We start from the raw sequence: 17,293 nt of genomic DNA on the forward strand, positions 1-17,293 counted from the left end.
GAATGCACGTGAGCGAGTGCACATACCGTAGAAATGATGTGAAAGTATGATAGCCCATTCTTTTAATAGCTGTATTGAATTCCACTACTGTATGACTCTCTTTAACCCACTCCCTGTGGATGAACATTGATTGTTTAGAGGTTTTGGCATTGCAGACAAGACTGATGATCTCCTTAATTCCTGCAGAGTTTTAAGAGGAAACCTGGGCAGGCTGACAATGAACGTTCCATGGGTGACCACAATGAGCATGTGCATAAGAGACTGAGGACTGTGGATACAGACAGAAAGACTGAGCAGGGGCCAGCCCAGCCCCAAGTGGAAGATGCAGACACGTTTGAGCATATTAAACAAGGCAGTGATGCCTACGACGCACAAACCTACGGTATGATGCCAGGAATACTTCTCCTTTTGCTCACCAAGCATTCTCTGAGGCTGAACCACAGACTCATGACTGTGTCTGCCAGGCAAAGGAGAAGGGGAAGAAATAGCTTTTTAAACTATTTTCTCTCAATACAGTATTTTTGTAAGACAGAACTAAAACTTGTTTCTGGTATTAAGGTAACCGTAGCCAAGTGTTAATGGTCAGGGTTACGAGGTAAGCCTCAATCCTTACAGACAGCCCCGTCCACATGCTGTGCACCTGGGCTGACGGTCAGTTTCTTGGTATTGAGCATTCTTGAATGTCCTTGAACAGTGAGCAGCTGAAATAGAGACAGGAGGGATAAAGTCGGTGACGGTCTGCCCAGCCGCCTTGTCCTTGCATCCCTTTCTCCCCGAAGAGAACTGCTATGGGCAGTGTGTCCCTTTGAGCACAGGACAGAAGCAGTGATACCATGGTTCCTTTCCCTGTGTTTTGAACAGCAAAAGAGAAAGTTGATCACTTTATAGTATATTGGGGCTGGAGTTGGTCCAGCTCCTCCTTCGGGCTGGAGCATGGGCTTGTTCTTTCCTCACATAAGGTGTTCTGTCATAGCTTCTAATAAGCCAAGACCCCACTCTGGATCCCTATGAACTTGTAACACTGAGTGACTTAAAGGTGCGTGGACCTGAGTAATGGTTGTTAATTCATTGTTGAGAGTGCTTGCCAGGGGCTGGAGAGATGGCTCAGAGGTTGAGAGCCCTGGCTGCTCTTCCAGAGGACCTGAGTTCAATTCCCAGCAACCACATGGTGGCACTTCTGGCATGCAGACACATGCAGGCAGAACACTGCATACATGATTGATTGATTGATTGATTGATTGATTGATAGATCGATCGATCTCAGGAGGGGAAAGTGCTTACAAAGCCCAGGATTTGATTTCCAGCACTACATAAAGCTAAGTGTGGGGCATATGAATGATCCCAGCTCTCCAGAGTATTGGAAGTGCCAGGTCATTCTTGGCAACAGAGAAGGCCAATCTGTGCTATGTGAAATCCTTTGTTGTGGGAGAGAAAGACACACACAGGGAGACTGGATCATGCCTTGTGTAGTCGTAACCTTGGCAAGAGTCTATTCTTTTGCTTTTGCTTTTGCTTTCACTTTCTGTCAGAGACATGGTTATAGAGTTTTTCAAATGTTTGAGAGCTGTGAGTCTTTAAGTTGAACTTGTCCAAGATTAGAATGCTGAGACTCTTCTTACGCACCGTTTTATATCTAGTTTGTCTACTCACAAGCTACTCCAAGCATGGTTCTCAGTGCTGCTCCAAATCACTGGCCCACACTCCACACTGGTTTTTCTGTTCCTCTTTACATGTGGGTACATACTGTCTATAACTTCACTAGGAGGTTATAACAACAGGTAGTTATGTCAGGAGGAGCCGCTTAGATGCAGAGAAGTGCCTAGCCCATTGCTGATCAGCACCAGAGCCTGCAGTAGTAGATGGAGGTCAGCATCACTTTTCTCTGCCAAGAAACTAAGTTTTGTCCTCTACGCTGTTGGCAGATGTGGCCAGTAATGAACAGCAGCAGACTTCAAAGAATGTGGGACAGGATCAGGAAGAGGAAGCGGAAGATGCCCTCATGGAGGTAGAGGAGGAGGAGCTGCTGAGAGCAGAACACACCGAGCAGCTGAAGCCAGAGCCCGTCAGAGCAGACACTACTGCGTCCTCTGGTGAGTCCTTGGGACCACACTGCTATGCTTTCTGCCTCTGGACTGTAGAGAAGTCTGTTCCTTGCTGTTTCCTGTGCTAATCTCTGGCGTAGGGGAATAACTCACCTATCATAATCTCACAATATTCTCTTTGGGAAACAAAAGATAGTCCTTCAGAGTATCAGTCATCAAGGTGAAAGAACTGACAAATTCACATCTGTTTTTAAAATATATATGGAAAAATACAATAGTTTGTATGCCACGATTGTGTAAGATGTTCTTGATTATTAGAGATTATGTTTTTTAATTACATTATGGTATAAGCATAAGAGTGAAGAAAAATATTAAAAGAAAATGAGGAAATGCATGTGAAAAAATTTTATGGCTAACCAAATCCTGTTACAAGTAGTTTGTTTGTTATTTGGGTCTTTGGAGCTAGGGTTTCATAACATAACCAGGCTGGCCTAGAACTCACATTCTTCTTGGGCATCCCAAGTGCTGAAATTATAGACATGCACAACCCATGGACAGTTAATTTGCTAGAAGTAAACACTTTTTAAAAATAAATAACTTAATCAGTAGAATAAATAAATGCAAGTTCTAAAGAGTGTGTTAAATTCTAAGGGTTTTTCTTCAGTTAAAGTCAGGGCCTGAGAAATAGCTCAGAGAGTAGAGATTTTTTTTTTCCTGCATAAACCTGGACCTGAGTCCATAAAGGTGGTAGGAGAGGATCTCCACCAGTGTGACACACATACACACAAATCAATTTTTAAAGGAAAAAAAAGAAGAAAAATTCTATGATTAGACTTGCCTGCATTCAAGCTCACCTGCAATATAGAAGGTTTTTATTTTATTGGTTATCTTGTTTGATGCTGGTGTGTAAACCCAAGGCCTCATAAACGCTGGAGCCCCAGTAAAATTGGGGAGTCCATTGGCACACACTCTGAAGAGTCACACGAGTTCTTGTAATGCTTGAGCTAAATTGATCTTCCCTATTTCCCCTTCCAAGATGGGAGGGAGAAATTAGTAAGAATTGGCAGTGATCAAAGAATGTAAGGAATCAACATGACGCAGAGAGGCACATGGGAATTGTTGAGTTGGAGTTTGATTCATTATTAGGACAGGCAATAGTGAAGGGTTGGCCTTATCTAAATAATAGGATAAAGGAAACTATGTCTTTCTATGAAAATAGGCTCTAATGAGAAGGAGGTGGATATTCAAACAGTTAAAACAAAAGAAGACCAAGACCCAAGAACAAGCATATCTCACCCGGAGACGGAGAATGAGAGACCGGAAAGGAGCCGAGAGTCAACTATTCATACAGTTCATCAATTCCTTGTGGATACCATTTTCCAAGTACTGGGCCCACAGCGTCAACTTTTAGTTTTAAGTTATTTTACAACTTTTATGGAATAGCTCATTTAGAATATCAAGTCATATATATATATATATATATATATATATATATATATATATATATATATCCATCCCCAGCAGGGTTTCTCTGTGTGGCCTTGGCTGTCCTGTACTCTTTGTAGACCAGGCTGGCCTCAAACTCACAGAGATCTTCCTGCCTCTGCCTCCCTGAGTGCTGAGATTAAAGGTGTGCACCACTGTCCCTGGCTTCAAATTTATTTTTATTTTTTAGATTTTATTTATGTATGAGTGTTCTATCTGCATGTGTGCCTGCATGCCAGAAGAGAACATCAGGTTCAAGTATAGGTGGTTGTGAGTCACCATGTGGTTGCTGGGAATTGAACTCAGGACCTCTGATCCATCTCTTCAGCCCCCACTTCAAAATTTTTAAGAGTACTTTTGGGTGTGATGATCATTTAGCTTTGTTTAACCTTGGATCGAGCCTGGACTTCCTTTTATGGTAGTACTGGTTCTTGTCATTGCTCTTAAAGTTAGTGTTAGGAGCCCTGAGGACAGCTGACAATATATGACAGTTACATAACAATAAGTTTTGACTTTGTTGGGGGGTTGCAGGGTTGGCTGGTTGGGACTGCTGTCTGTGTTGTTTGTGCACCGGGGAAGCCAGAGGACAGCCTCAGGTGGCATTCCTGTGTGCTATCCAGTTGTTGTTTTTGGGTTTTGAGCCTGGGTCTCTGATTGATCTGGAGTTTTCAAGTAAGCTGAGGAGGCTGAGCGGCCAACTCCAGAGATCCATGTGTCTTTACCTCCCTCGTGTGTATCGGCACTCCTGGCCTCTTCCTCCTACCCCCATGGGTTCTGCGGCTAGCATTTGGGTCACATTTGCAAGACATGCACTTAACTAACTTAGCCGTCTCTCCAGCCACAAAAGGAGCTTTGGAACTGAGAAATGCCCTGTAGTGATTTGCCTCTGTGGAGACAGAGGCCTGTCAGAAAGTGGCTAACTCTAGAGGAAAAGCCCAGGAGCTTTTCTGTTGTTCTCTGCTCTCCACATGTGCATCCGTATACACGCGGAAAGGGGCTTTGGGTTTGTCTTTATCTGCCTGGGCTGTATTTCTAAGTGATGGAAGTTTCATTCAGCCATGTGGTCTCACGAACAGGAAATGGGATAATCTGATTTTCCCTTATATGCGCTTAAGCTGTGAGTTCAAATATAAACTACAATAGGGTCACAGCATAGGATAAGTCATTGATTCCAACCTGTGCCACCACTTACCTGTAGCTTTTCCTTCTCAGCCCCTTTTAAAGGATGTCAGTGAGCTGCGACAGGAGATGGAGAGACAGCTGGAGACGTGGCAGGCTCTTGACTGTGGGAGTGCCGAAGAAGTAAGTTCACTGCTGTTGAGTTTTGGTTTTCCTTTCCACAAACAGCTTTTCTGTTTTCTTAAAGATACAACTCAGTAGGTTCTTAGCTCCAGTTACCTTTGTAAAAGGAGAGAGGCCAATGGAGAGTATAGGTAGAATCTTAAGCCTGGGTATCCATTGATTCTGCCTGTTTTGCCATTAGGTCTATAGTCTCTTCAAACAAACAGATGTGTTTGATTCCTTTACCTTGTGATGCTGGCTGTGTAAAGAAAGCTAGGCCAAAGCTGATGGTGTGTGGTCTTGAAGATCTTCCAGGTCCTTGCTGGCTATGTGCAGTGTATTTTAATGGTTTAACCTCTATGTATACAGTGTTGAGCATCCCTGTATCCTATGTTTCTCATCATTCTTCGTACCACTTGTGTATTACATGCTCTGCTCTAGTTAGTTTAAGGCCTTTGTGTCTGTGGATCCGCATGTTGACAGGGTTCTGTATGTACTGCCATTCTCCCTTCTGTAAACTGATGAGAGCTTCTAACAGTGATTTCTGCTTTGCTGTCCTAGGAGAAGGCTGCGGCTGAGCTGTGGCAGAACTACCTGGTCGTAACCGCATCTCTTTCACAGCAGCTGTGTGAGCAGCTTCGTCTCCTGTTGGAGCCTACGCAGGCAGCCAAGCTGAGGTACGTCTTCCCAACTTCTGAGGCCCTTGGAGGTCAGAGTTAACCAGTTCTCTTGCACCCAGCACTGAACATTTGTAGTGTTGGCTCCTGGCCACATCTGCTATCTGAGCATCAGTGCGGTACTTGCTGCTGTCCCTCCCAGCTGCAAATAGCAACTGTGTGCCTATGCATTTCTGTGATAAGACAATACATACGTGAAGGCAGGTAAATTCTGCTGGGGGGATCGTCTTAGATGTGGTGCTGTTCGCTGTGCTCGTGTTCCTCGGCGGCGAGGATCAGAACCAAAGATGTGCTCAAAGTTGTGGTTTAGAGCAGAAAAGGGAAACGTGATACACATTTAAATACACATTTAATACAGGAAATTATCTTCTGGTTTGAAAAATGTGTCTTAGCTGTTGTGAAAAGCATAGTTGTTAGAGTCAGATCCTAGACCAGCGCTTCTGGCTGCAGCTGGAAGGATGCTGTCCTGCAGCCTTCATTGGATGGTAACACCTCATTTTGCCGACCGGTTACGTGACACTGTAGGCTTTTAAAGGTTTTACTAATGTGACTGTATCATAAAGTTCTGAGTCACAAGCCTGTATTTATCTTTGCTGCCATTGGGTTCCTGTAACAGAGGAGACTATCGCACGGGGAAGCGGCTGAACATGCGGAAGATCATTCCATACATTGCCAGTCAGTTTCGAAAAGACAGGATTTGGCTTCGAAGGACCAAGCCCAGTAAACGGCAGTATCAGATTTGTTTGGCTATTGATGACTCTTCTAGCATGGTAGACAACCATACCAAACAGGTGAGGAGAACGAGAACCAAGCCCTGGTCCTCAGGATATCTAAGTAGAGTTGGTGTGGCTGGCAGAAAGGATGTGATGTCTACACCCAGAAAACTGTATGGTTTTAGGGCCTAAAGGGAAGTTCCCTTATTGCCTTTATACTATTGTCTGGCCACAAAGTACATCTGGCAGTGTTTATTTTCTATAGAATTCAGAACTGTATTAAAACGACTTTAAGGTTGCGTATCATAGGATTTCTGAAACCGTTGTCTATTTGGTTTCTAGGGATGCTATTTGTTGTTGTTGTTTATAGCGATATTTATTTGGCATAAGCCAACAGCTGACCTAAACTATGGATGCTCTCCTGGAAAGTGTCAGAAAATACCCTCTGAGTCTGGTTCCTATCCCATCTTCCCATAGATTTGGGCAGCTTAGTACCAGTTTCACTTTTTTTTTTTTTCCGAGACATGGTTTCTCTCTGTAGCCTTGGCTGTCCTGGGTTCACTTTGTAGACCAGGGTGGCCTTGAACCTGTGATGACCTGCCTTCTCTGCCTCCCTTAGTGCTGGGATTACAGACTCCGTTTTACTTTTTTTTTTAAAGAGGATTATAATAGTACCTACCTCAGTAATGGAGATAAATTAAATGTATATATAAAATTTGTTCTAAAATTGCATCATTTGTGGGGGTAATAATAAGATTAAGTTAGTGTGGTTTTTGTTTTTATTTCACTCCCTTGTCTTTTATACACACAGTCAGGCATACTGATAGACTTGTTTTAAAACAAATATTTGATCAGAGGAATGAAAGAACGTAACACATTTCACTCACAAAGGCTAACTAGCTCTTGTCCCGTTTTTCATTTGTCATGTCTTTAAATTTCTATCTGTCTTTGTGTAAAAACTTTTAAATTGAGTGTTTTTAATTTTAAATCTCTTTGCATTTGCTGTAGATGAAGATAATGAACTGTTAAATGAGAAGGTGGTGGGTTTATAAATCCTTAGCTGTTCTGCATCCCCAAAGCTAAGCTGAGAGGCGTTAGTGCTCCCATTCATGTGCAAGTGTGGCTGATTGTGTCCTCTCCATACCAGGCGTGTACACTGGGCTTGTTCAGCCTTTGTTGTGTGTGGGACTTAGCTTAGCTGTGTGGGACTCAGAAGGGAGTGAGGTGGAGGTCACAGAAATGCCTCGAGCTCTCTACTTTAAACATACCTAAGAAGACTATTATCTTCAGCTTACTCATTACCCTGAAATTTAAAACCTACAAATTGGCAGCCTTGTTTCCTCTAATCAATTAAGCATACTAGTAACCATTTGTAAATGAGTAAGTTTTCTTATGCTTTATTTCATGATGAGCTAGAATTTTACTTTCTTTATATAGTGTTATTTCCAAAATATGAATAATTTCTTTTCAAAGATGTCAGGTTATCTAGCTGACTTGATAACTTACAGTTTCTTTGGACCTATCTTTAAATTTCATAGTCTTTGAACAGTGAGGCACAAAAGGAAAACTTGGGGGTCTTCGGAACACGTAGAAAAATACAAGGTGCCCCTTTCCATTTTCAAATTCACGCTTCCCCAGCACACTAAGACAGCAGTGTTACACTCCGGGGTCTTGATTGGGCTGGTTGTCTCTGCCACTTAGAGACTCAAAAGGCAAGAAAAATCTCAAGGTCAACAGATGCTAACAGAGAAACCTCAGGCATTGCAGGTGGAGCCAGCAGTTGAAGGAACGTGTTAATTGGGGCTGAGGAATCAAGGCCCAGAGAAAAGATCCTTTGTAAAGCAGAGTTGGAACTTGGGATCCCAACAGCTAATGAAGTCTTCTAACTCAGTTCTCTGCTACGGGAGAATGTGTTCAAACTGTTTAGTTTAGTACATTTAAGAGATTTTATGTGTTTATATATAGCTCTGCCATGGAAAGAAAGAAAAATTTGCATTTATGGAACATAATGCTCAGTACCATTATTGTTACAAAGTATCTATCAGGGTAATGCCCTTGGGTTTAAGCAGCTTTAGCAGAGGAGGGTTTGAGGGGCACTCCAGCCTGAATTGGTTGTATGACATTTTGGTACTATTGTTCACCTGTTTGCTGTACAAAACACAGTGTTCTCTGTAATGTCTTGAGGCAAAATGGTTTAGAGGAATCTTCTTACCTTAAACTCTTTTCTTCTGAACAGCTTGCATTTGAGTCGTTGGCTGTGATTGGTAGTGCTCTCACCCTTCTGGAAGCGGGTCAGATTGCAGTGTGCAGGTAATTTTGCCTTTTTAAAAACTTTATGTGTATGGGTGGTTTGCCTTTATGTGTTTGTTTTTGAACATGTGTGCATAGCCTTGGATGCCAAAAAAGGCGTTAGACCCCAGACCTGGAATTCCAGATACTGTGAACCACCATGTGTGTGGTAGGATCCAAACCTGGGTCTTCTGGAAGAGATGAGCTTAGCTGCTGAGCCACCTCTCTATTCCCGAATATCACCTTTGGTTTGTTGTTGTTTGGTTGGTTTTTTGAGACACAGTTTCTCTGTGTAGCCCTGGCTGTCCTGGAACTCACTCTGTAGACCAGGCTGGCCTCCCAATGCACATCTGCCTGACTCTGCCTCCTGAGTGCTGAGATTAAAGGCGTGGGCCACCAGTACCCACTCTGGTTTCCAGTCTTTGCTGTTCTGATCACATGACTAAAGAAACGGTGCTGTCTCTGGTTTCTCCTTCCAGCTTTGGAGAGTCGGTAGAGCTGTTGCATCCATTCCACGAGCAGTTTAGTGATTCTTCAGGGGCTCGGATTCTAAGACTCTGCAGATTCCAGCAAAGGAAGACTAAGATTGCTCAGGTATGCTTATGAAGTCAGCATTTGTTCTGACAGATTCTAGAGCTGATGTTAGGAGCCATTAATTTTCAGAACCCTCCGGCAGCATTCACAGTGGTAGCCTCAGCCTGTATGTTACTAGAACAGTTTCCCGACGTCCCTTAACCAAGCCGTGGCTCCCACAGTCCTCAAAGATCACTAACGTGAGCACACTTGAGCAGTGTGAAACCTTTGAAAAACAAAGTTACTGCCTGTTAGCCCACCGGCCAGGTAGGTTTGGGCCTAGTCTCTCTCCCATTAAGCCTAGAGATAAAACAAAGGGAAGTAAAGCTAGAGATTTCCTGAGGAAGATGAAACAGCATCCTCTATTCCTAGTCCTTGCTCTCAATCTGCCTTAATGTTGCTCAACAGGTTTATTAACGTGAAAGAAGGAAACTGTTTTGTTCATGGCCATCCGTGTTACCATCTTTTCTTCCTTTGGAGTGACTTGTAGAACAGCAATAGAGCCAGTGACAGTCTTGTCTGTACTTGAGCGTGCTAGTGCTTGCTGGTAAATGCTGCACAGTACAGGCACCGACCATAGGTCAGGAGCCATGGGGAACTCTAATGAACCGGTATTAATCTGTGCTGGTATTAATCTGTTTAGTTTCTAGAATCTGCAGCCAGAATGTTTGCAGCTGCACAGAGGCTATCGCAGAATGTCAGCCCAGGTGAGCCGCGGTCTTCCTCCTTGCCGACAAACTGCTTCTCTCTATCTTGCAGTTTCTTTCATCTCTCTGTGCCCATCAGTTTTGTTTTTAATTTGTGAGTGAGTGTATATGTGTTCACATACATGTGCAGATACATGTGTGTAATGAAGCCTGAGGTTGACATGGGAAGTCTTCCTTGATCACTGTTGGTTTGTGCATTTATTTCTTTTTTGAGAGACTCTTTCACTGAAGCTGGCGCTTACAGCTGGACTGGCCACCAGGCGCCAGCTTTTCTTCTCTTACCACTCTCCACCACCAGGCGCACAGAGGTGCATTGTCACCCCTTTTTGTGTGTGCTGGGAGTCCTACATCAGGATCCCCAAGCTTGCAGAGGAAGCATTTTACCAAATGAGCCACCTTTTGAGTCCAGTCCCCATCACCTTTTAAAAATATTCTCTATAGGAGAAAACATAAAAGATGGAATTCTGTCATTGATAGAATTCTTTATTATTTTTCTGAAATTGTTGCTGAACTCATTTTCAGGGCTTATATTTGATAAAGGCACTAGATACAAATTAGAACATTAATATGATAGGTTAAGTTCAGAGTTTTAAAGAAAAGGAATAAGGTGTATAGAACTAAGTATAAAGATCACACTCATATTGCAGAACATAATTCAAAAATGAGTTAATATATCCAGGCTTGAAATATGACCGTTATTTAGCCCTGGCTCTGTCATGGAGAAGAGGGAAAGGGAAAGGGACATAAAATTGGCAAAAATCCAGAAGGTGACATAGGGAATTTGGAAGACAAATGCTAGGTTATTCATTTCATCACTTTTTTGTTGTTGTTTTTCGAGACAGGGTTTCTCCATGTAACCTTGGCTGTCCTGGACTCGCTTTGTAGACTGGGCTGGCCTTGAACTTATAATGTCAGTTGCTTTACAATTGGAATAGATCTAAATTTGACTTCCATCTGCTATGCTAACCAGTTGGATGTCTTGTCTCTCCTAAGTAATAGGTCTGATCGTAGGCCTCTCCTGCTTATGTGGCAGTTCCAGTCTGTCTTTAGAGAGCCTGGATGGTTTCCAGCTGTTTAAAATGGGTTTTGTTTTTTCCTTTCCCCCTCTAATGTATGGCTTCTGCAGAGACCGCGCAGCTGCTCCTCATAGTTTCTGATGGACGAGGCCTTTTCCTCGAAGGCAAAGACAGAGTCCTGGCAGCAGTCCAGGCTGCCCAGAATGCCAACATCTTCGTCATTTTTGTTGTGTTGGATAATCCCAATTCACGGGTGAGTGAATACCAAAAGCTGCCATTGTGCAGCTTGCTCTGAAGTGTGGCCGCATCTCTGTCAGCCTGAGATACCCATGTGCTCTGTGCAGTTTTCTTCATTAAGCTTCACACAGCCCTGCAAGGTGAAGAACATTCTTCCCAACACGGAAAGAGTCCTGGTAGGAGAGCAGAGATTCACAAACACAAATGTCCTCTTCGGGAATACAGTTCCCCTCTATGTGAAAAGGCTGGCGGTTGTCGGAATGGGGCCTGGGCTCCTTTAAATAGAGACCAGCCTGTCCCATACCATCCCAGCAGCTGCCAGACTCAGGATGGGTGGCAGCATGCAGCTGCAGCAGCACTGAGCCTGGCATGCGGGGGGGGGGGGGGAGAGGTTGTTGAGGGAAGCAGGCTTCGGTATTTGTTCCCCTTCCTTGGACTGCGCCTTGTCCTGGCTCAGAAAGAGCCGCCTTCATGAACATGTTGGAAATTTCTCCTATGTGGGAATAAAGATTCCTTAGCTAACAGGTCACCAACAAGCTGGTCAAGGATCTGATTAAATTTTTCTTTTTCTTTCAAAATGCCTTTTGTTAACAGGATTCTATCTTGGACATTAAAGTACCCATATTTAAAGGACCAGGAGAGATGCCTGAAATCCGATCCTACATGGAAGAGTTCCCATTTCCATTTTACATCATTCTTCGGGATGTGAACGCACTGCCAGAGACCCTCAGTGATGCCCTCAGGCAGTGGTTTGAGCTTGTGACAGCATCTGACCACTCGTAGAGAGGACGGTCTGTATTGAGGCTGCGTGGTCACCGCGTCACCCCAGAGCTCCCTTTTATACAATTGTTTGTGACCTCAGTACTCCGGTACTACTTCATCTTGGGTCTGATTTTTTTTTTTTTTTTAATGTAACGAGTTATAAAAATTCATTGCACTATACATTTGTATCTAAAACATAGCAGAGCTTAGCTCAAGCTGCTCTCGGACTTCCTGCTGTGCTGGCAGAGAAAGCCCACTAACAGTGCCAGGGCCCGTGACTGGGTGGGAAGTTCTCATGAACAGTCAGCAAAGATGGTCATGGAGCCGTGCAAAACTGGGGCAGCCCTCTGTGGCCTCCACGGCGGGCGCCTCAGGAGACTATGCAATAAAGGAAAGGCGATTCTCCCGTAGTTCATTCTCTGACTGCCATAGCCCCTTGCTGTGATTTAGTTCTTCAGCCACTCTGCTCCCATGTTCAGAGGAAAGAATTACTCCTCATACTGCTTTCAAAGCTACCCTGAGCCAGTCTCATTATGGAGAGGAATAAAAGACTGCTATTCCCACAAGAGCTAAACAGCTCCATCTCCTGTCCCAAGTTTTGTTTGTTTGGGAGTGGGGCAGTTTTACTTGGCCAGAAAGCAGTGTTTGAATACTTGAAATCATGTGTTGTGTTGTATTTAAATGTTGTTTGTAGACATTGTGCCGTGCATCTGTTCCCATGTGTTTGCAGATTACACTGTGAAGCCCCCCTTCTGTTGTGGTCATCAAAGATAGATCGCCTGTTCAACCAAGTGTCCTAAAGCATGTACTTAAAGTTATATTATTTTTATTCAAAAACGCTATGCAGCTTCTATTCTGAAAACTATTAAATAATTGTTAATCTTTGATCATTCTTTTTTGTTTGGTTGGTTTGGGGTTTTTTGTTTGTTTGTTTGTTTTTGTTTTTCCAAGACAGGGTTTCTGTACAGCCTTAGCTGTCCTAGAACTCGGTCTGCAGAGCAGGCTGGCCTGAAACTTAAGAGATCTGCCTGCCTCTGCCCCCCAGGTGCTGGGGTTCAAGGTATGCACCACCACTGCCCAGCTCCTTTGACCATCCTTAATGAAGTGTGAGCAGTATGACAGGACTCTAGTAAGAATGTGCTTGGGAACCGATCCTGTCTTCTGATCAGACCATGCCAGCCCAAGGACTTCTGGTTTCATCTGGTAAGGATTTATGCCTCACAGTTCAGTTCTGTAGCCCATGAGCTACATGCAGGCTTGGCAGCAGAAGGGAAAAGTTAAGCTTGAACCATGCAGTGTGATATAAAGATTCTGCTCTGTGACATAATTCTCCTCTCATGTTGCATTGACTACAGTTCTAATCAACAGGTCCAGCCGAGGAAGGGCCTCCTGCATCTTGTACTTAGAGGGATTTCTTTGCCCATAGGGTAGGGGACAGAATTCTGATAAACAGGTAACATTTCAGCTGGGGTTGTCACAGGAAAGGGGAATGATGAGTTTTTAGTCTCTGCCGCCAATACCCAGTCACCAGGTAGTTGTTTTTTTAAGATTTATTAATGTATATGAGCGTTCTATCTGCATGTACACCCGCATGCCGGAAGAGGGCACCAGATCTCATTATAGATGGTTGTGAGCCACCACGTGGTTGCCTGGAATTGCACTCTGGACCTCTGAAAGAGCAGCCAGTGCTCTTAGCCGCCGAGCCGTGTCTCCATCCCTAGCTAGGTTCTTACATGTAAGGGACTAGCAGCAGTCTGCATGCTGACATCGTGATCTCACTCAGATAACTGTTCTGTTGCCATAGCCTCAGAACCATCTAACCAAAAAGGCCTGTGAAGGTGGCCGTAGTGGTGTGGCGTACACTTGCACCTCAGCACTTGAAAGGCAGAGACAAGTGGATCTCTTGAGTTTCAAGATGGTATAATCTCAAAAGGTCAGTAAGACTCTATCAGCAGGGCTGATCTTTGCTGTTCTCAGGTAGTCGTGAGCAAGACACTCACTGCGTAAGTACAGTCTGAAGCTTAAACAACTATGAGGTCAGTATAATCTCAGGAGGCCACCACCAGGTGTCATCGTCCTTGTACTGAGTGTCTGACTACTCAGGTGTGTACTAGAGCTGCACTTGGGTAACAGACTTCAAATATCCTAGATATTCAAATAATGTACACACACAGATTCAAATACTCTTGTTTCAGCACTTAGCAAAAACATAAGTAGTCAGACATAAATCAACTTTTGTTAGTCTGAGTAGACCTCTATAACCTGAAATCTTTTTTCATCATATACAATATATTCTGAACCAGAGTTGAATCACATATACAGTATGTTGCAGTGAATATAAACCTTAAATTTTTATCAAACAGATCCATACCAATCCAAAATACTTGAGACTTGGTGTTGCTTCCGTAGCCTAAAAAGGAGACACAGTGGTAAACAGGTTTTGCAGTTGTTCTGTGCCATGTGGTCGTCTGAGGGTGGTGAGGTTACACGGTCTTCATTCTTCAGCTGTAGTGAGAAAAATGGCTCCCAGTCATGTGGCTGCTGACAACTTGATGAGGTCATCAGCCAAGAGAGGGCTACATTGCTGCTATTTCAAAACACCTGTTTTCTTGGTCTATCTGTGTATTTTTAATCACTGAGAGTTGGATTCAAGTTCCATACACACATACACAGTTGAATCTACATGTGTATATGTCCTAAACGAGCTGAAGCACATACATTTTTTAAGTTATAAGCCTTTTGTTAGAAATGTAGAGCCAAATTTTGTTACAGGTTTTATTAATACTAATGAGCAACTTACAAATCCTGAGATAGTTTACAGCATAATCTTAAAATACTTTTTTGAGAGCACAGCACAGAGAAATCGTAGAGATAGAAGACTGTGAGTGGAAAGTAGGCCAGGCAGTGACAGCACATGCCTTTGATTTGAGCACTTGGGCGGCAGAAGCAGGCAGATCTTTGTGCATTCGAGGCTGGCCTGATCTAGAGTTCCAGGACAGCCAAGGCTGCTCAGAGAAACCCTGCTGGGGCGGGGGTCACTGAAGAAAGTGTAGAGCAAGTTTGGAGAAGATATTTGGGATCATGTCTATGTAGTAGCAATTGTTACAATTTGTAAAAATTTGCCTTGTTGGCCAATTTTTTGCCCACTGTTTTTTTGTATTGTTTTGTGTTTTTGTTTTTTTACTATGGCCAGACCGTTGTAATAAAATCTGAGTCTGTGGTGGAAGAGAGAAAGAGTTGCAAAATGAAACATCACACAGGTGTGTTCCTATACGCTGCAAGAGAGCTGAAGCTGTGGAATTGCAGCCTGGAGCCAGGGATGGCCAGGAAAGTGCAGGGGAAGAGAGCCAGTAAGTGTCTTCGGTAGAGAGACCCATACAGGGACAGAAGGCCAGAGCAGAGAAAGTTGTCCACCTCGAGGGGACAAGAAAGAAAAGTCGAAGGCTGCAGGTCTCCGGGAGTCAAGAGGGGAGCCAGCAGGAGCCAGTGCCTGCTGCACGAGCCAGAGAAGGACTTGGGGTCCACTCGGAGGACTCACTGAACAGACCGGGGGTGGGGGGAGCAGCCCCTAAAGATAAAGAATCAGACTCCAGAAACTGGAGTCAAAATCACAAATGATCCATACACACCTGCAGGGGCCTGCTGCGGGTGTGCAAGCTGTGGCTGTCCTGCTCTGGCAGTCCTGCTCTGGCAGCGGACTACAGCCATCAACCATAACTTAAAAGACAGGACATTTATACACTGTTGGGGAGACCAGGTAAGAACAGGGCTTGGATCAGAGGGAAAAAATAAGGAATGGGGAAATTTCTATTTCCCCAGTGGCTGGCAGTAGTTGTAAAGGCCACTGGACAGCCATTTTGATTGATTTTCTAAGGGTATTGAGGCCAGATTTGACTGCAAAAGTATTAAGTTTAGAGGCCCTTAGGCCAGGTGCTAGATGAAGAGGCCCCACTGTTCCCTTGGGTGAGGAAGAGGGCAAAGTCCAGGGCCTGAAGTCCAAAGTCTCCCCAGGACCCAGGGACCAAACAAGGAAAACAAACTGTTCAGTGGATGGTCACTACGCTGTACAGGGGTCAGGGCTGAAGAGCCCAAGGAGACACTGTCTCTTGTACCAGGACTTTTGAATGAAGCACAAAGGCGAAAACTGGGCTCAAAAACAAAGCCTCACTCAAGGGAAAGGGTCAACTGTATCCTTAAAGACTGGGGCTGGGGCTATCTCTATCTCCAAAAACACCAGAGGTGTGCTGGATGCTCAACACTTGCTGCGTGGCGGTCACCTGAACAGAGGGAAACCTAATGATTGCCCCTATTGGGTGGGGTGCCCAGCAATCAGGAAGCTAGAAAGTGAGTCTGTTGCAGGTGGACTGGAGATAAGGGATAAGTCTAAGGTAGTCTGGACTTTCCCCAGGGCAGTATATGCAGGTACCAAGATATCTGAGTCATATGGCACCAATGTTAGGGTTTTTGTTGTGGAAGGGATACCTTGGCGGATAGGGCCAAGGTACGCTGCAGAGATCAGGGAGGGGTTGAAAAGCCTCTTGGGAGATAAGAGAGACTTGGAGAGACAGAGAAGACAGAAAAGAATGCACAGGCCCTGATGGCAGGGCCTCTTAAAGTTATGACTGCCATATTTTGGTGGCTGGTGCAAAGTTGCTGAAGGCAGGATGGGGAGCACCTGGGGGATCAACCCTGAGATTTGAACAGGAAAAAAAACAACAAAACACCCTGTTTCTTGTGTCTCAGCCCTAGCACACACCTTTAGTCCAAGAGCTTTCTGTAAAAAGGATTAAATAAAGTTAACCCTAGGTCAAGAGGTGGGGCCAGAAAGCAGCTGACAGGGAGTAACAGGAGGGCTTTGAGTTGAAGGGTTTTTAAGCCTGTGGAGAAGGAAGAAAGGCTTTTTAGGACACTGGTGAGTAGGTAAGTAGATAAGTGCTTTCTCTGCCTCTCTGAGCTGCAGGTTTTCACTCCTGCATCTGGCTCCTGAGTCTTTAACGGTTAAAAAAAAAAAAAAGGAAAGAAAAATGAGTGTTTGGGATTTTGTTTTCCAAACAACTGGAAGTAGCTTGGTTGTACATCCTGATCTACAGGCAGCGGGAGAAAACAAACTGGGCCATCAGCCTTTAAAGCCTTGAAGCCCACCCCTAGAGTCACACTTCCTCCAACAAGGCCACACCTGACTCTAGTGCCACTCCCTGGAGACTACGCTCATTCAAGCCACCACATGCCTTGTATGTCTTTTGGATTCAACTCTTTAAGGACATGAAACTTTTTTAAAGCATGGTAAGATAAAAATGTTAATGAGGATGATAAAGTATGAGGTTATTTTTTTATAAAAAGGATTTTAAAACATGTTTAGTAAGGATGGGTTCTGTGTGATAAAATTAAATGTTAAGACTTAGTAAGATGTGTTAAATTTACAGTACTTTTGAATGGCAGGACATCCCCTGGCTTAAGTAGTTCCCTTAGATGGGACACAGACCCCATCAGAGGATTGCATGCTAGCCTCGT

General features: G+C 44.1%; 1 protein-coding gene across 1 annotated transcript in view; it reads left to right on the forward strand.

Annotated features, from left to right (window-relative positions):
* The window catches only part of Mdn1 (midasin AAA ATPase 1), a 128,545-nt gene extending 115,878 nt beyond the window's left edge, over positions 1-12,667 (forward strand). The window contains exons 92-102 of the mRNA XM_060373408.1: positions 187-382; positions 1,923-2,090; positions 3,262-3,425; positions 4,740-4,829; positions 5,370-5,485; positions 6,102-6,276; positions 8,435-8,508; positions 8,967-9,081; positions 9,704-9,767; positions 10,894-11,036; positions 11,615-12,667. Of these exons, the coding sequence (XP_060229391.1) occupies positions 187-382; positions 1,923-2,090; positions 3,262-3,425; positions 4,740-4,829; positions 5,370-5,485; positions 6,102-6,276; positions 8,435-8,508; positions 8,967-9,081; positions 9,704-9,767; positions 10,894-11,036; positions 11,615-11,803 (1,494 nt within the window). The 3' untranslated portion in view covers positions 11,804-12,667. The remainder of the gene's footprint in view (positions 1-186; positions 383-1,922; positions 2,091-3,261; positions 3,426-4,739; positions 4,830-5,369; positions 5,486-6,101; positions 6,277-8,434; positions 8,509-8,966; positions 9,082-9,703; positions 9,768-10,893; positions 11,037-11,614) is intronic.
* The last annotated feature ends 4,626 nt before the right edge of the window (positions 12,668-17,293 follow it).

The sequence above is a fragment of the Meriones unguiculatus genome, chromosome 20, assembly GCF_030254825.1.
Source record: "Meriones unguiculatus strain TT.TT164.6M chromosome 20, Bangor_MerUng_6.1, whole genome shotgun sequence".
NCBI lineage: Eukaryota > Metazoa > Chordata > Mammalia > Rodentia > Muridae > Meriones > Meriones unguiculatus.